Source organism: Porites lutea, chromosome 4, assembly GCF_958299795.1.
Source record: "Porites lutea chromosome 4, jaPorLute2.1, whole genome shotgun sequence".
Taxonomy (NCBI): Eukaryota; Metazoa; Cnidaria; class Anthozoa; order Scleractinia; family Poritidae; genus Porites; species Porites lutea.
Window position 1 is genome coordinate 46,299,623 of NC_133204.1, and position 19,266 is coordinate 46,318,888.

Sequence of the window (19,266 nt, forward strand, 5' to 3'; positions counted from 1 at the left end):
TTTTTTGTTTATCCCTCAGTTTCACGTGTTATTTCTTATTAAAGTCAAATCAGACTCCGCAGTAAGGCTCATGGGCAAGAGAAATTTTTTTTTTTTCCTGAGGCCCTTGATATTGGCCGAGGTTCTGAGAAGTTGACGTTTCAAATTTGTCGGTCGACAGCTTTGTCAGCCTGGCCACGTTACCTCTGGTACGTTTTGCAAAAATCTTACGTAGGTATACAAAAAATTTAAAAATATATTCATGATTTAGGCTTTCATGCCGACCGTTAACGTCTTTAAAGTCGTCTTGAAGTCAGAAATATTACTAGACAAGTTCTTTTAAAGTATGGCAGTAAGTTCAGTTGTTTAGCAGTGTAGAAAATAGTGATGACCCTTAGTAGTAGTTCAAGGCAGTGTCAGAATAAAAATGGAAATTATAGGAAGCAATACGTAGAGTAACATACTCCCCATGGCGAGACAGGATACTTCGTAAAAAACAAACTTTTGGAAAATGATATTGACATATAGTGTTTACGTCTGTTACAAAGAGAAACATAGTTGACTTTGTGTAATAAAGTGTTTTATGCAAATTCGGAATCATCTGCAAATCTGAGATTAGTTTCTTTACGAACTTCTTTGCGTGCCATAGAAATCAATTCCACACCGATGAATAGTAATGATAAACGCAAATTCTGAAGAAAACAGTGTGTTTGGGATTTGATGGGGTTAGAGATAACTATAGGTCCCAAGTTTTAGGTGTGTTAAAGTCAGAGTAAATGGCAAGTTGTTTCAGACTTAATAGTGTTTAATAACTGTTTTTCTTTTCAAAACTAACAGGCCTTTTTCATGATGATCACGAAAGACGGACGAGAGAATATGACCACCTGCACCCGCTACACAACAGATCCTCTGGCCGAGACTGGTTGCTTTGACGAGGACTCCATTGCTGTCAAAGTAAGCAGAATTATTCCTTACGTCTTCATCATGGCTGTCTCCATTGCAGGAAATATTCTGGTAGCCGTTGTGGTTCTCAGAGTGCGCTCAATGCGTAAAGCAATAAACTTCTTCATCTTAAACATGGCCATCAGCGATTTGCTTATAACACTCGTGTATATGCCACGGGTGGTCAGTATTTTAATGGCAGGATATAAATGGTTATCAAATGGAGCTGCTGGATTGGTATTGTGCAAAGTGGTGTATTTCATCCACGAAACAGCTCTCAGCGTTTCAATTTTTTCAGCTGTTTGTATCAGCGGTGAGCGATTTCTCGCTGTAATCCGTCCGTTAAAATCCTTAGCTAACAACACGAAACCAGCGCGTTACCTTATTTTCTTTTCGTGGACTGCGTCAGCCGTAATACGTCTGCCGATTCTTCTAGCAAACAAGACGACAAAGGAGAGCTGTGGAAAGTCTTACTGCGACTTACATTTGGAAGATTTATTTGGGGCTGGATCCACCGTGGTGTATCATAAATTTAACTTGATTGGGATGTACGCCACGCCGTTAGGGGTAATGGTCGCTCTATATTCCGCCACAATCTTCACGCTCCGAAGACGCAACAGGCCCGGGAACACTACAGCTACAGAGGCTACCTCACTCCCCGAGATTTTAAACAGGAAAGTTTCACGCATGGTTCTTGTTGTTATCACTGCATTTCTCCTTTGCTGGTTGCTTTACTTTATTGTAGCAGTGATGCAATCATATGAGGTTTCAATTCCATGCAATGTTCTTTATGTTAGGCTTCTTCTGGCTCATTTTAACTGCGCATTAACGCCTGTACTGTATGCAGTTTTCAGCGAAAACTATAACCGCGAATTTAAAAACGTTTTGTTCGGGAGTCCGTGGTTTCGCAAATCGAGGGTGCGCACGCGCACGTTCAACATGGATCAAGACCTAGACGCTAAACAAGGTGAACTTGGGCCACATGGTTTCCCAAGGCAAAGATTAGAAACCGCAACAGAAGTAATATAGAAGTGGTATATCTCAAAAGGTGCATTAAGTTTCCAAATTTCCATTGTCAGTGGTGTGTTCTTCCTTTTATTCCTTAGAGATGAATAAGTACAAGATTACACGAAATATAGATTTGAAATATTTTCTTCCACGCGTGTAAGACCGCATGTTGTGGTTCGTTCTTCCCCGAGTAAAAAAATATTGTAGAAGGGCGGTCATTCACTGAGCTTTTTCCCTCCAAAAATTGGCACCAGCTCCCACCTTCGAAGAAGTCGACGTCATGTATTCATACATTTAAAGTAGCTCAAAGTCGATCTCATTAAAAAACGCTTCCAATGTTTTCTTTTAATTAGGGTTGAATGTAATTATTGATTTTGTTAAAAACCTTAGCTTTGTTGGCGTTATTGAATATCTTATCATAATTTGATGGGAATACTAATACGAAAGTTTAGACAAAATTAACTCTAATTGTCCCTGAAAAATGTGAACTAGCCTAGTCGGAAACCCTGTTCAGACTTGTAGAATAAAGTCCAGGGACCGGAGGAGGGGGGGGGGGGGGGGGGGAGGGCTACTCCTATCTTTGGGCTAGATAGGTAGGTACCGCCGGATAGGGTATGGTTTTTGAGGGTCTCCATCCTTAAATAGGGTATCATTTTTGGCCTTGTAATCCTGGCCCTGGTTGTTCAAAAGATGGATAGCGCTATCTACTGGATAAATCACTATCCAGTGGATAAGTATTAGGGAAACCAGTTGCTATACCCAGTGGATAGCTAGAGATTTATCCGATGGATAGCGTTATTCACCTTTTGAACAACTGGGTACCATTATTATATCAGCTAACATTCAAGTGCGTAAATGCTCAGTTACACGAGCTTGCTTAAGCTTGGTGTCATTTTTCAGGCTTGGGCTTTAAATAGGGATCCACTTTTTTTTTGCCTCATCCTACCTTGGTCGGCACACACCTATCCGAAATTTTTAGGAGTACCCCCGAGAAAAAAAGGAAGCTTTCAGTGAGACGTGAGCTGGCAATCTGCAAGTTTAAATTAATAGACAGATTAAGATTCACGTTTACGCCAAACGGCAGACGTGAACTTGTACCACGTGACCAAGTTTCCCCCTTATTTTCCGTTTACTCTTTATTGCTTCTACACAAAAATAAGTAGTTTTATACCAGTTTTAACCATAGGAATCGTTCAGGACTGTTTTTGTCTGCTTATTTTCTATTCTGATAAAGTCGCCGAGAAGTTTACCGTTTGCGGTAAACGTGAATCTTAATCTCTCTAATGTAGGAAACATATATGACCTGTACAAACCTAATTATCTCTGTTGAAATAAAGTATTTAATACTGCAGCAAAATGGCCTGATGTCCTCTTCTGAATGGCCTGTGAACTTTCTCCCGAGAGAGGGTGGTAGGGGACAAAAGATCCTCTACCCGTCCCCTCTCCTTTTCCGTATTAACTATCGACGGACTATCACATATTACCGGGTCATTACCGTTAAGGACAGCGATGAATAAGCGCTATAAAAATAATAAATTATAATTATCAATTATTATTACCGGGTCAATGCTTGTCATGTTTATTAGAGCGGTGGCAATTTTTAACTGGTAATAAACTCAAAGGCGCCTTCAGTCCATCTTGTATGTCAAATCCGACTAGAGGTGTTGCGGCTGACGCACCTTATCTGGAATATTGTTTAGATATTTATTTAATTCGTTTTGTTCGTCGCAATTGTTTAAGGCACAATAACGTTACTGACTTCACAAGAAACGTGTTCGATTTATAGTCTCGCCCTTTACCGCACTACTTCAGTTGGCTTTGCTTAGGCACGAGATAAGTCGTAGTAGAGAGTGCCTTATATCTTTGGAGTCGTTTTGGTCTAGCGCTACAAGCGGGACTGTTATGTAAGTTATAAGTTTTCTTTCTTTATTGTACTTACTCTATTTAGTGATCTTCTTAGTTTTTGGCTAAAGGTTTTTACTTTAATTTCTATGAACGTATTGACCATGAGACAAGTCATGATCGACCACGCTATTTGGAAATCAATCCGGAGTCAGCTGATATACTGAACGCAAGGCTGGTACTAAGTCAAAGAGCTTATTTATTAGAAGCCAATATCACTGCTTAAAAAATTAGCCTTCCTCAGGGCCATCCAGGCCTACCCTGAAAACAAAAATACTTACTCTAGAATTAAACGCTGTGAGCTAGGCCTGTAGTTTTTTTGTTTGTATCCGGGAAGACAGATAAAAAATTTAACTCCTGGCCTAATCAATTGTCACAACAAAGGAAGCACGGTTCGCCACAGCAGTTATTTTAAGACCGAGAGTTTTTTACCTGAATCGAACGGGGACTTATCGTCCTGAAGCCCTGTAGCAAGTTTACCAGTCAGTATCCACTTGTTTAACAATCTATCATTCATCTATCAGTCAATCAATCGATGACTTCAACAACATCATTTTTGATTAAGAAATCGACGCTAGTTTTTTGTTTGCCTCTTCTTTAATCACCATCATTATCCTTATCAGCATCAGAACCAACATCCTCCTCCTCCTCATCATCATCATCACCATCAGTACCTTCATCATCATCATCATCATCATCATCATCATCTTTCACATTATCAGCATCATCACCATCATCAGTACCATCATCATTATCATCACATCAACACCATCAACATCATCATCATCATAATCACTACATAACCATCATCATATACATTCCCAAAAATTTAATGATAGCAACTTTTGAGGTTAAAACGCCGAAGTTTTCAATTGCGTTTTTGCCCTTGGTATTGCTGGGCCATCTTTTATATGAGGAAACTTTCACATTTGGATCTTAAGTGACGCGACACGAGCAAAAATCTCTTTTTCAAAAACTTAGTGTTCCGCACGTTTTTTCGTTCCTTTAATTGCTTTAGGAACAAACTAGGAACGAACTATAAAGGAACTTTTTTTGCACAATAGGAACAAAGGTCAGCAAACTCGGAACAAAACTGATCCGTTAACAGCAAATTGGAACACAAATTTCTTTTATCCTTTTAGGAACAAAAGGTTCTCTTTCAATAGTTCCGATTTTCCTTCCTGTTCCTTTCGAAGTGATTTGGGAACTTCCCAATGTAATTTCTCGCTCGGCATATTAGGGAACTCCTTGTTCCCATTTACTGGCATATCCATTGCTTCTGGTAACACCTTGTCCCCTTTCGGTTCAAATTGTTCGTTTTCATGCCCCCCAGAAACAGAATTGTTCCTAATCAAGGTGTTCTTTTTTTCTCAAGATGAGTGTTTTGTCCCGCGTATAAATAGGGACAGGTTCCGAATTTGTTGATAAAGGAATTAAGTAAAGTGTATATAGAAAAAGGGAACAATAGTTCCTATTTAGCGTAGGCTATCTGGAACTACTGTCTATCATCTCCTCGATGCAAATTAATCAAAATATATTCTTCAACGAACAAGTCGGGCTCGAGACTTGCCCGTTACATGCTTAATTTCGTTCGAACTGGCCCGTGCAAGTTCAGGTTTGTGTCTTTGTTCATTTGATTAATTGTGTACCAAATACTGACAAGGAAACAATGGGGCAAGGGGCAAGAATGACCAAGTGTGAGCAGAGATGAGTTAACAAATATCTCATTGGTCGATAGGATGATCTCTTGGGGAACCTTTTTCTAGTATAAAAGCGTGCATCCTTTAGAAAGATATCGATTTCAAGGATTTCAACTTGTCAAACTTAACAAATGCATCGCCTAAACCAAAGAGACTTCACTTAGAAGGGGATGACTATGATGGTCTTTTTCACTGTCCAGTGCAAATTTGTCACCACGATGGATTCGCTACCCAAAGAAGCTGTAGAAAACACGTAAAGAACAAACACAGTTGGTACTATTACTTCGACGAGAAGCCAGACGGTGCTCAAATCGATCCGCTTCATGTTGATCAAATCGACAAATGTGAAGCCAGTGATCAGAAGATTCCACTGCTTAAAGGCAGGGCAATTGCCTCTTTTTGATCCTACAAACAACATTGCTAAGAACTTTCTTTCATGGCTTACTGGCATGGCCGGGGGCTGTAGAAGTGATCGACAAGCACAACAGCTCGTTAGAAAGCGCTTAAAGTTTTTCAAATTTTGTTGCGAAGACGAAGACGAGCTCACATTTGACATTGTGGACAATTATTCAAAAGAAGGCTTTGAACAATATGGCTCCGGGTCAATCGAAAGCGATTCTAAGCAATCCTGAATTTCGTTTTCAAAAGGGAAGGACAGCCAACTCACTGCTGAGTCGTGCAGCACGAAGATTCAGATCACTTTCTAAGTTACCATAGAACTATAAAGGCTTAGTGGTTCTGATCTCAATTCGTGGATTGATGATACAGAATTAATAATTTTTTTTCTAGTATGTAGTTAATAGTTCTCTTATGTAATTTAGCTAAGTTTTCTTTTTTGCAATGAAAATGGAATAAATTAAAATTAAATTAAATAAACATCGCGTCGATTAGGATCAGCAACCGACAAAACGGTTGCAAGTTCAGAGAAATTGTCTCTGAATGTTGAAATTCACGGCAAGCAAGGACGACTTTTTAAATAGAGGGATTAAAAGCACGGTTTTAAACAATTGACTGCTAGTTTGAGACCCGGAGATCCCGATTTCACATTTCAGGAGGGAAGGGCGGCCGATTCTCTGAAGAAAAGGGCTCAATCAAAGTTTCTCTAACTGACACGGCTTTCTTTCGTTTCATGCGTTAAACTGTTAATTGTAATCTAAGGTTGATCTTAAGAGATTAACTGCTAGAAGCTAGAAAAAAGAACATGTTTTAGCCGAAAAGTAGCTTTAATCACACACTGAAAAGTACTGAAAGTACGGAACTGAAAGTCGGAAAGGTTAATTACTACTTTAGTTAAACACTAGTCTCGCGTCTCATCTCATCGTGTTTAAGAAAGAGCGGAAAGTTTGCCAGTTTTAGCTTTGGCTAGCACTGAAGTAACGTAGCAGTGTGTTTCGTGGTCTCTCTCTCGATTCTTGCATGGAAATGTCGTCTCTTTTTTGAGCGAGGCAACTCGTTTGACTCTTCATGGCCATCTTCATTGGCAAGGCGCAACCTCTGAAGTAGCACTTCTTGGGACGGGAGTCATCAATAATCTCTCGCTTCATCAATGTCGCTGTAATCGTCAGATGCAGGAGCGTAACTAAACGTGCACGGTGACAGTGTGCCAAATTGTTCGAGGTGGTCTTGTGGGACGTAATTTGGCGTTCTGCGTTTTTTCTTGGTCCAACTCCTCTTCAATTTCTTCGCTCTGGCTCAATCTCGCTACTGGCGGTGGTTCAGAGAGGGTTTTGACCATGTGTTGGTCCTCCTTCCTCAAGAGTCCTAGTTCCACGCACATCCTTTTCGATCCTTTATGCAAGGGCTTCCTGGCATCCAAGAGCGCCTACGTTCATTTGGTGGCCCTTCAGCTTTTCTTCAAGGATCTCTCGCAGAGCATTCATCAAGTCTCTCATCTTAGGCGCAACTCTCGATTACTGGGTGACCTCAAGAAATCTTCGCGAAATAAACCAATCTCGTTTTCTGTCAGGCTGTTAACCAAAACTTATTGGAAGTATTTAGGCTGCGGGACTTTGAAGGGATCATAATGCGAAAAAGCCCTGGGATTCACGAGGTCACGTGTCGGCGGTGAAGATGGCGGCAAATTTAGCTCCGTCTTCTTCGCCCAGTTTAAGACACTTAATAGCCATTATTTTTGTTTACCACGTTCTTAACTTCAAGATAAATACTCCTCAAGACGTCAGGAGAGATTCTACTCATTTATTTCGACCTGAAAGATTAATATTTCTGGTTTCTGTTCCTGAACAAGCTCAAGTAACGATTGTAAAACAACACGTGCGAAAGAAGAAATTTCTCTCCTCGTCGATCAGTTACTATCCGAACGCTACTTCTCGTTTCCAGATCAACAGAATAAGTATAAGTGGTGATGTAGCCATCAATCCTGGCCCTCAAACAGCAGCATCTAACACGACTAAGGACAAATGCTCGATTTGCTCGAGAACAGTCGCTTCGAACCACCGTGCCATTGAATGTGACAACTGCTTAAAATGGTGCCATGTAAAATGCGGTTCTGTTACTCCTCGCGAATACCAACAAATGATCAATTTGGAAAATCTCTTCTGGCTTTGCCCGAAGTGTATGTTACTGCAGCAGTCTTCTGACTATAATAAAGAGTACCTGGAAGATGGTGACTTCGCTAGTGTCTCGGAGCAAGAAGATGATCCTTTCTTTGTCTTGAATCAACAACTTGGTGACAGGAACTTGAAAATTGCTCATCTTAACATCAATAGTTTACTCAATAAGCTACCAGAAGTCCAAAATATTTTAGATCAAGCTAGTTTTGATATCCTGGGCATCTCGGAAACCCATTTAAGAGAAGATATGCCAGATGAATGGATTAATATTAATGGATACAGTTTTGTGAGAAGAGATCGTGATTCAGGTCCTGGAGGAGGTGTCTTAATATATTTCAAAGCGAACCTTACTGCTTATTTGGTAACCCGTTGGAACTGCACCCATCTAGAAGCGACATGGCTGAATGTAACAATAAGATCACAATCTTTCCTGATAGGATGCATTTATAGACCACCTCAAGATTCCTTATTTTTCAATCATTTCAGTAACGTGCTAGAAAACATCTGGCTAAGAAGGAAAAATATTATTTTTTTGGGTTACTTCAATTCTGACATGTTAAAAGGATCAAGTAATACTGAATCTCAATATGGAAAAAGGCTGGAAAGGATAATCTCCTCCTTTGGCCTTAAAAACATTATGTCCTGCCCGTCAAGAATCACACTTACTTCAAAGTCTCTCATTGACCTCATCATCACCAGCCAACCAGCCAAAGTGAAAACCTCTGGTGCAATTGATCTTGGTATTTCTGATCATCACTTAGTATTTGCTGTCTTTATGACTAGTAAAGCTAATCCTAAACCCAAGTATATAACAACCAAAGCTTACAAATCACTTGACATCAAACAATTTAGAAATGATATAGAACATGCGCCGTGGCAATTGGCTGGTATTTTTGACGACGTCGACGATAGCTTGTACCTGTGGGACTATTTATATAAGGATATAGTCAACCACCACCTCCCAACTAGGAATGTTAAAATAAGATCCAAATCTTTACCCTGGATTTCTACTTACATAAGGAAGCAAATAAATCTTCGCTATAAGTTACTTAAGGAAGCCAAGTCATCTCAAGATCAAGTCAAATGGGAATTATATAAATCCAAAAGAAATGAAGTAAAAAAGTTGTTAAAACAATCGGAAGCTGCTTATTGGAAACAGGAATTTATGAATTCTCAAGATCCTAAGAAATTTTGGAAACTAACCAACAAGGTTCTAAGGAAAAGTAAGGATAGTACTATTGGTGCCATAATAACTGACAGTAAAGATGTATTAACCAGTGATCTAGAAAAAGCTTCTTACTTTATTGAGTTCTTTGTTAATATCAGTGAAGAACTTACAAAGAATTTAGAACCTCTTGATCCAAACACCTTAACTTCTTAAGTAACAAGAGTCACTCCTACAAGATGCGACATAGAGTTAAATTGGGAGCTAGTGAAGAAGAAAATTGAAAAATCATCAAACCCGAATAAAGCTACTGGACCGGACCTAGTCTCACCCAAGGACCTTAAACTCCTTGGGGCATCTTCTATCCATAGCCTGCTGCCAGTTTTCAAGAAAAGTATAGATGATGCAGTTTTTCCAACAAACTGGAAACTCTCACATGTTAAGCCAGTATTTAAAAAGGGAGCACCCACTGATATGAGCAACTTCAGGCCCATATCTCTCTTAAGTATCCCAGGAAAGATCCTTGAAGATATTATAATCAACAGCATAGACAATCACATTGAAGCTCAGAACCTGCTTAGTGACAATCAATAGGGCTTTCGCAAGAATCATTCTACAGAGGGTCTCCTTCTTCATCTTACTGACACTTGGAAGTGGGTCCTAGATAATAATCTTAAAGTTGGTGTTCTGTTTATTGACTTCAGGAAGGCCTTTGACTCGGTGAACCATACCATCCTATTACAAAAGTTGAAAGCTGTTGGTATATCAGGAAATTTACTATCTTGGATGGGAAGCTACCTGTTAAATCGTAACCAATTTGTTCAAGTTAATGAAGTGAAATCAGACACTAGCTCTATCAAGTTTGGAGTACCACAAGGGTCAATCTTAGGACCCAAACTGTTCTCCCTTTATGTCAATGACTTTCCTGAATCTGTAACCTCGGGAGAACTTTATATGTTTGCTGATGATACTACCATATTTACCATAAGTGATAATATTGATACTATAATTAAGGCCATGCAAGTTATACTAGATCAAGTTCTTAGTTGGTGTGGTGCTAACCGATTGATTGCTCATGAAACTAAGTCAGAAGCCTTATTATTATCTAAACAAAGATTCATTGGTCCATTGTTGCCTTTGAAGTATGGTGAAAAATTTATTGAATTAAAATCATCATGTAAATGTCTAGGAGTAACTATAGACAGTAATCTTTCTTGGCAAGAACACACTAAAAGTCTGTCAAAATCTTTTAATAAGAAAATAGCAGTCCTCAGAAGAATTAAATTCTTGCCATCATCCATTCTACAGACCATTTATTTTAGGACTGTACTTCCAAGTGTCTTATACGGAATACTAGTATGGGGTTCCTGCTCACCTGCACTAATGGATGATCTTGAGCATGCTCATATACGAGCTTCTAAACTTATTTTTAAACTTTCAAGGAATTCGAATGCTGATCAATTAAATAAATTGAAAGGCTGGAACAATTTATCATTTTACTATACTAAGAGACTGTTAGTAGAAGCGTATAAATCCTACTATAGATGCAATACCAATGTTTTAAATGATCTAGTAATGTTAAAACAATCATCTCACTGCCTGAGGAAATCAATGAATATTGAATTTCCAAGTCCTAAATCAGAAATTGGCAGGCTGACTTTTAAGCATAGAGCTGCCATTGCTTGGAACTCACTTCCTGATTCGATCAAGAAGTCTTCTAGCATAGAATGTTTTAAAAAAAGACTTAGATCTAGCAAGGACTTAATTAATTCTATAAGCTATAATAAGGAATCTTCCATGATAAGAAATAGGAATGAGGAATTTCTTTATTAATCTTATTTATATTTGTATTGTTATTATTATTTATTATTTAACTTCTGTTGATTTTCTATTTATTCACATGTATATACTTTAGTTTTTAACAAGTAGATAGGCAGGTCCACATCAGGACTTCAGTCTTGCGTATTCTGCAACCTGCGTTACCAAATAAACTATGTATGTATGTATGTATGTATGTATGTATGTATGAGGCCCACTTTGTCTGCTGGAACTGCGTTTTTCAAGAACCGTCTTTCCGTGGCAGACCAGCAGGTTACCCTTTGTTCACCTCTATGAGGTTGTTGTCGACAACAAAGGGACGAATTACCTCACAATCGGGATCAGCCAAGATTTCGATAACTTTTTTGGGTGTCCCTCTGCAATCTGGCTCTTGGAGGAGCAGGTGTAAGGGCGTAATCCAGCCTCATCATCGCAATCGATATTTTATTTATGACGATTGTAAGCTTGTCACCCAGCCGCGGTTCCATGCTTTCACTTGTTCTTTCTTCTTGGGTTTCTTGGCTGTCACCATCCAATCCATAACGATCAATCACTAGTTTCGCACCTATCATTTTATCTATTGCTTCAAAAAGAATAGATTTAAAGGAGGACTGAATGACACGAACGCTAACTACGTTTTCCGTCCCATATTCCTCTACATCTATTGATTCAGAATCGTTCAAAAACCCCTCCGCGACGGACAGAAAACACTGCTGATACCGAGGAAGATGTTACTAGTACTCGATATTACTACTGTTAGAAATAAATGTTGTTATCAAACCGCCACAAACTTCTTGCACTCTGTACAGAATACAAGAAATTTATACGGCCATGTTACTGAGTTTTGAAGTCGCGTCGATGTCAGTGCCTTCGTGCGTGGAAATAAATAGATACTGAAAGAGACAGCAGTCGATTCTATTATTTTACAGTTATAGTCCAGAATATAGAAAGCACGTTGAAAAACACACTATTTTAGTTTACTTGGATCATTTAAGCAACACAATGACTACAAATGACTATAAATGAGCCAAAATTGTCTTTTATCTATCGCGTGACGCCTTCTTGTTTATGACGTTAATTTTGGATCAGATTGCGATTTTATCGAAATTTAGTCGGCGTTCGCTCGAAAACTTTACAAGATCCCAGAAAAACAAAACTGTAACTTTTAATTACTGTATTTTAGGAATTTATGGTAGCTATATCAACGATTTTCAGGTACTACCACATACCTTTCCATCGAGATGATTTAGCCCTACTTTTGCATGTCCTTGAAGGGCTGCAAATGATCTATTGTTTATTTCTTAAAGGAATAACCTTAGACGGAAACTATCTATATATTTTAATTAAACAAGGCCCCTCCCTGTTGAATAGATATAGCAAAGGAAGAGTGGTTGCTATGCTTTAGATCGAACACGATTATCTGGAATATAGTGAAATTTTGAATTTTTTTTAACGGTTTATTTCAAAAGAAAAGCGTATTTCAAAAAACTAGTTCCATTTTTTCTTGAAGGTGGCACCTTAATCTTGCCCTTGAATCGACTTTTAAACCGTGGCCACGAATATTCCTTGACTTTTACAGACATTCACTCTTAAAAAATTTTATCTTGCTGCCGTCATGCATGAAAGAAACCTTTTACGTTATTTTTTCTTATGAATTGTGTAAGATTTAACAGCAAAAGTGTAGAAATCTTTGTGAATTATGTTATAATATGAAGCTAACCTCAACCAATCGGATTGCTGTTTTATGGCATTTATAAGGACTCTAATATACAGTACTTTACCGCAGGCTTATTGTTAAGAAATAGTAACGCAAATTATTGCTAAACGCAGTATATTATATCCCAAATCAAATTATCAAGTCTGCAATCACCAAGATACCGCCACGTTGTTAATGTTATTTGATTTTCGTTCTGTTTGTGTAGTCTTAGTAGCACAGCAGTTATCCGGAAACTTTTGCCGAAATTCATTTTGCTTTCAAGTTGTCATTCGTGGGGAAAAATATATTAATAGCATTTTATTTCATGTGTTATGTTTTATTAAGCTAAGTCAGACTCCGCAGTAAGGCTCATGGGCAGGAGAGATTTTTTTCCTGAGGCCCTTGATATTGGCCGAGACTCCGACAGGTTTACGTTTCAAATTTGTCGGTCGACATCTTTGTCAGCTTGGCCGCGTTACGTCTGGTACGTTTTTCAAAAATCTTAGGTAGGTATACAAAAATATTAAAAATATTTACGTGATTTCGGCCTTCAAAGTCCTCTTGAAGTCTCAGAAAAATTACTAGTCTTTTTGAAGTACAGTTGTATGTTCAATTGTTTAGAAGTGTAGAAAATAGCAATGGCCGTAAGTTCAAGGGAGTGTCAGAATATAGTCAACATGTAAATTATAGGAAGTGATACGTAGAGAAAACATATTCCTCATGAAGACAGGATACTTCGTAAAAAACAAACTTTTGTATTGGCATATAGTGTTCACGTCTGCTACAAAGAGAATCACAGTTGACTTTAAGTAATAAAGTGTTTTATGCAAACTTGAAACCATCTACAAATCTAAGATTCCATTTTTTAAAGAACTTCTTCGCGTGCCACAAAAATCAATGCTTCACCGATGAACAATAATGAAAAAGTTGCAGGTTAATTGCCAATTCTGAAGCAAACCGTGTGATAACTATAGATACGAAGGTTAGGTGTGTTAAAGTCAGTGTAAATGGCATGTTGTTTCAGACATATAACAGCGTTTAATAACTGTTTTTCTTTTCAAAACTAACAGGCCTTTTTATGATGACAACGACAGAAGGACGAGAGAATCTGACCACCTGCACCTACTACTCAACAGATCCTCTGGCCGATACTGGTTGCTTTGACGCGGACTCCATTGCGGTCAAAGCTAGCAGAATTATTCCTTACGTCTTCATCATGGCTGTCTCCATTGCAGGAAATATTCTGGTAGCCATTGTGGTTCTCAGAGTGCGCTCAATGCGTAAAGCAATAAACTTCTTCATCTTAAACATGGCCATCAGCGATTTGCTTATAACACTCGTGTATATGCCACGGGTGGTCAGTATTTTAATGGCAGGATATAAATGGTTATCAAATGGAGCTGCTGGATTAGTATTGTGCAAAGTGGTGTATTTCATCCACGAAACAGCTCTCAGCGTTTCAATTTTTTCAGCTGTTTGTATCAGCGGTGAGCGATTTCTCGCTGTATTCCGTCCGTTAAAATCCTTAGCTAACAAGACGAAACCAGCGCGTTTCCTTATTTTCTTTTCGTGGACTGCATCAGGAGTAATACGTCTGCCGATTCTTCTCGCAAACAAGATGACAAAGGAGAGCTGTGGAAAGTCTTACTGCGACTTACATTTGGAAGATTTATTTGGGGCTGGATCCACCGTGGTGTATCATAAATTCAACTTGATTGGGATGTACGCCACGCCGTTAGGGGTAATGGTCGCTCTATATTCCGCCACAATCTTCACGCTACGAAGACGCAACAGGCCCGGGAACACTACAGCTGCAGAGGCTACCTCACTCCCCGAGATTTTGAACAGGAAAGTTTCACGCATGGTTCTTGTTGTTATCACTGCATTTCTCCTTTGCTGGCTGCTTTACTTTATTGTAGCAGTGATGCAGTCATATGAGGTTTCAATTCCATGCAATGTTCTGTATGTTAGGCTTCTTCTGGCGCATTTTAACTGCGCATTAACGCCTGTACTGTATGCAGTTTTCAGTGAAAACTATAACCGCAAATTTAAAAGCGTTTTGTTCGGGAGTCCGTGGTTTCGCAAATCAAGGATGCGGATGCGCGCGCACACGTTCAACATGGATCATCTGGACGCTAAACTGGGTGAACATGGATCACGTGGTCTCCCAAGGCAAAGAGTAGAAACCGTAACAGAAGTAATATAGAAGTGGCATATCTTAATAGGTGCATTAAGTTTCTAAATTTCCATTGTCAATGGTATGTTCTTCCTTTTATTCCTTAGAGATAAATAAGTACAATATTACACGAAATATAGATTTGAAATATTTTCTTCCACGCGTGTAAGCCCGCATGTTGTGGTTCGTTCTTCACCGAGTAAAAAAAAAAAGAAAACTCATGGAAGATCGGTCATTCACTGAGCTTTTTCCTTCCAAAAATTGGCACCAGCTCCCACCGTCGAAGCAGTCGACGTCATGTATTCATACATTTATAGTAGCTACTTTTAATTAGGGTTGAATGTAATTATTCATTTTGTTAGAAACTTTAAGGTTTTTGGCGTCATTGAATATCTTGTCATCATTTGCAGGGATAAATAATGGCAAAAACTCAACAAAATTAACCCTAATAGTCCCTGAAAAATGTGAACTGACAAAATCGGAAGTCCTGTTCAGACTTGTAGAAAAAGGCCAGGGGCCGGGGGGGGGGTACTCCTCTATGGTCTTGATTGGTATGTGCCGCCCGATGGGGTAGGGTCTTGACGGTCTCCATCCTTAAATAGGGCTATCATTTTTGGCCTTGTTAGCGTTGTAATCCTGGTGTGATTCTCAGATTGGGTACCGTTATTATATCAGCTAACATTCTAGTGCGTAAATGCTCAGATACACGAGCTTCCTTAAACTGGGTGTCATTTTTCAGGTTTTGGGCTTTAAATAGGGTATCAGATTTTGTTTGCCTCATCCTTAAAGAGGGCCAGGGTTTAAGACCCTTGGCGGCATACACCTATCCGAAACTTTTAGGAGTACCCCCGAGAAAAAAAAAAAAAAAAGCCTTTACTTAGACGTGGCTGGCAATATCTAAGCTTGAATTAATGTAGGAAACATAATTTTCATTATATGGCCTGTACAAACCTATTTATCTCTGTTGAAATAAACTAATACTGCGGCACAATGGCTTGACATCCTCTTCTGAATGGCCTGTGAACTTGCTCCCAAGACAAAGTGGTAGGGGGCGAAAGATCCTCTACCCCTGGTAGTGTGGATAGGTGGCCGTTATGGGGAGGTAGGGGTGTAATATGAAAAATTGTTTTTAGGGAGTATAACATGTTTATTGTGATAAGTTCATGCATACTGTCTCCCATAATGATAATCCAATCATAAATAATATAAAGGTAAAATACACAAAAAGCTTGAATTATGTTTTGAATCAAAATGTTAACGTGACAAAACGCCCAAGGTTCGCAACATTCGCTATAAGTACCGTAGACAATTTATGCCTACTGCAGCAGCATCAATGGAACACAATCAATGTACTATCGTGCCGCGATTGATCATCAACACGCCATACGTATCAAATTTCATAACCATTCTTGATTTTTTCATCAGTCACTGAAAAAACTGGCCGTTGTCGAGAGGTTATTTTGGCAGCTGGGGACACGCTTTAGTGGCCGTTGCCGTTTTAGAGAGGTTTAAAGAAGAGTAAATGTATGGACTGTCCTCCGGGGCAAAATAAAGTGGATTGAACATCGATCATAATCTCGATTATGGTAGCCATATAGCCAAGATAATAAAGAAAGTCTCTTCTGTCATTGGGGCCATAAAGCGAGTAAGGCTCCTTGTCCCCCAAGCGACCTTACATCTAATATATCAAGCTCTTATACACCCTCACTTCAATTATTGCAATACCGTTTGGGGAAACTGTGGGATAACCTTCAAAAACTTCAAAAACTACAAAATAGAGCAGCCCATGTTTTGACATTTTCAGACTATGATGAAGGCGCTGGTTACTTGTTTGAACTCCTAGGATGGAAAAATCTGGCGCGCCAGCATGAAATTGAAAAAGCAACGACGGTTTAAAAGTCTTTACATGGGTTAGCTCCAGAATATTTATGTTCTAGGTTTTCAACACGAGAAACGGCATATAACCTTAGGAACTCTGAGAATAAACTTTGCATCCATTACCACGGAAACAGATTAAAATAGATTAGCTATAGTGGCGCTGTTCTTTGGGACAAACTCAAATGTAAGGTGAGGCAGGCAGAGTCCCTTTAGAAATTCAAACGTCGTCTTAAAAAAGTATACTAGGGCACAGCATTTGTGGACAGCAGCTTTTTCTTTAATATTTTTTATATTGTAGATAGTTTATAATGTTTTGTTATATGAATTGTAAAGTAGACATTTCTTAGCTGATGAATTGACTGTGGATAAATGAAGATTATGTATGTATCTATCAATCAGTCTATCTATCTATCTATCTATCTATCTATCTATCTATCTATCTATCTATCTATCTATCTATCTATCTATCTATCTATCCATCTAGTGAGGCTCGAATGTTTTCACATTAAAGAGTATAGAACAGTGGGTAAAACGTTTACTAACACTAACGGCTAATAATGATGATTAGGATCACAAACAGTAATTTAAACAAACAACAGTTTCAGTCGTAAGTCATGTATACATAAAAAAGATATGCCTTTAGATCAGCCCGGGGTTAACCGATTACTTTGAAATTTCCTGCTTTTTTACAGTGAGGGTTTCACAGTAACTTGACATTTGGGTCTGCAAAAGTGTAGCTAAATTTCGTAGGTCGTGGGTAGTGGGTAGAGGTCGTGGGTCGTGGGTGTGGGTGTGGGTGTGGGTAAATGTCGTGGGTAAGAAAAAGTCTTCCAAAAAAATTAAAATTAAAAAAATAAATAGCAAAAAGTTGTAAAATTCATGAAACGAAAATCTCCGCGTACATACCAGTCCTATTCCCCTTCCCCGCGGTCAGCAAAACAAATAAGCGAATCCTCTAGTACAAACGGACTCTAAAAAGACATTTAGGTGAAAAATAAAAGAAACTGTGCGCTATGTAAACCTGAAGGAGGCTATAGAAAAACTGGAGGCTGAACTGCTTTTTCTCAAAGATGTCAACATTCGTGATGGAAACGTCCTTTCAGTTTAAGGAGTGATATTTCGAATCGTTACAGCAAAGATTTTGTACACAAAACAACAACAACAACAAAAAAAAAGAAACGAGAAAGTTGTATTTCGGTACGGCAATAAAATTTATATAGTCTCGCCTTAACTTGAACGGTTGGGAATGAAGGTGGTTCCTTCGTAAGGTAATTGAGACCTAAAACTTTTATCCAAAAATATGAATTACCTAAAAATTGTCCTTTGTCCCTCCCCTTTCTCACGATGATCGCATTCCATCGTGTTAAAAAGTCTCCACTGATCTTTGGAATTGTAGATCGAATAAAGATAAATAGCGAGGAGCTATTTCCATTCAGTGAGTCAGAGCTGTCCCATGCTTTCTGCAAATTGCAGTATAATTTACGTCTGTTTCGTTTATTTCGCGGCGATAGCTCAGGTATGGATAAATCTTCATCGGCAAAATGTCTTTTATGCAGTAATGTTGCGAAAGAGGAGCCAAGTCCCACAGGAACTGCTAGGATGAAGAAGAAGCAAAGACGAAAAAGGCAATCAAGGAGTTGGAGGTTTTCGTTTCACAAACATTTTACAGCTTTTTTCAATTTATTTCTTTTTTTCAATTACTTTACTTTATCATTTTTTTCTATACTTTTTTTACCCACGACATTAACCCACACCCACACCCACGACCCACACCCACGACCCACGACCCACGACATTTAGCTACGCTCGCAAAAGATACTCGGAATTTAGTGTTCGTATGAGGTTGTTCAAATTAGATTGAAATATGAAATCGTCCTCGAATGGTTCTGCTGTTTGTTGGAATATTTGGGACTGCGTTCGTTACTTTTTACAACTACCAATGTAGAATAGCCTGTGTACAGACGCTCCCCCCTCCCTCAGAAAAAAATCGGGAGAAGAGACGACTGTGAATCGCCGTACGGTAGTTAATCGAGTTCCCGTTTCCCCGGAATGTTGGGGAAAGCCTCTGATTGGTGGTAATGTTAATGCCATGACGCAAATAATTTCTGGTGTTGTTATTGGTGAATGAATCTCAGAATAGATTCCCCAGGGAAACCTCAGCCTTTATGGACAGCTTACCGCATTTAAATTTGTTTACTCGTATTACGGCTCTGTGGAATAGGCATGTTAAGTTAACAAACCACCGATGTTTGCTGCACCGGTTGCCGGTGCGTCTGTTCTCTACCGGTGGCTATTGTAAATAAACGAGAAGGACGTACAGAATTCAACGCCAAATGAGAGATCTTATATCTGGATTTTAGCGTGGACGTTGCGTGAAAATGTTCGGTTAGCCTGTTACAGACGCCCCCTGGCGTCTTTAAAAGGCTCATTCG

General features: G+C 39.0%; 3 protein-coding genes across 3 annotated transcripts; all 3 read left to right on the forward strand.

Moving 5' to 3' along the window:
• Positions 1-864: 864 nt before the first annotated feature.
• LOC140935911 (somatostatin receptor type 4-like) lies at positions 865-1,956 on the forward strand. The gene has a single exon (XM_073385486.1). It carries the CDS (start codon positions 964-966, stop codon positions 1,948-1,950), a length of 987 nt encoding a protein of 328 aa, XP_073241587.1. The 5' UTR covers positions 865-963; the 3' UTR covers positions 1,951-1,956.
• Positions 1,957-7,601: 5,645 nt separating this feature from the next.
• LOC140934762 (uncharacterized) lies at positions 7,602-9,482 on the forward strand. Its single transcript, XM_073384332.1, has one exon. The coding sequence runs from the start codon at positions 7,602-7,604 to the stop codon at positions 9,480-9,482; it is 1,881 nt and encodes a 626-aa protein (XP_073240433.1).
• Positions 9,483-13,878: 4,396 nt separating this feature from the next.
• Positions 13,879-14,986, forward strand: LOC140934763 (somatostatin receptor type 4-like). The gene has a single exon (XM_073384333.1). It carries the CDS (start codon positions 13,997-13,999, stop codon positions 14,984-14,986), a length of 990 nt encoding a protein of 329 aa, XP_073240434.1. The 5' UTR covers positions 13,879-13,996.
• The last annotated feature ends 4,280 nt before the right edge of the window (positions 14,987-19,266 follow it).

Excerpts from the sequence above, each read along its gene's own strand:
- LOC140935911 (XM_073385486.1), top strand. The coding sequence starts at position 964 with ATGGCTGTCTCCATTGCAGGAAATATTCTGGTAGCCGTTGTGGTTCTC.
- LOC140934762 (XM_073384332.1), top strand. The coding sequence starts at position 7,602 with ATGGCGGCAAATTTAGCTCCGTCTTCTTCGCCCAGTTTAAGACACTTA.
- LOC140934763 (XM_073384333.1), top strand. The coding sequence starts at position 13,997 with ATGGCTGTCTCCATTGCAGGAAATATTCTGGTAGCCATTGTGGTTCTC.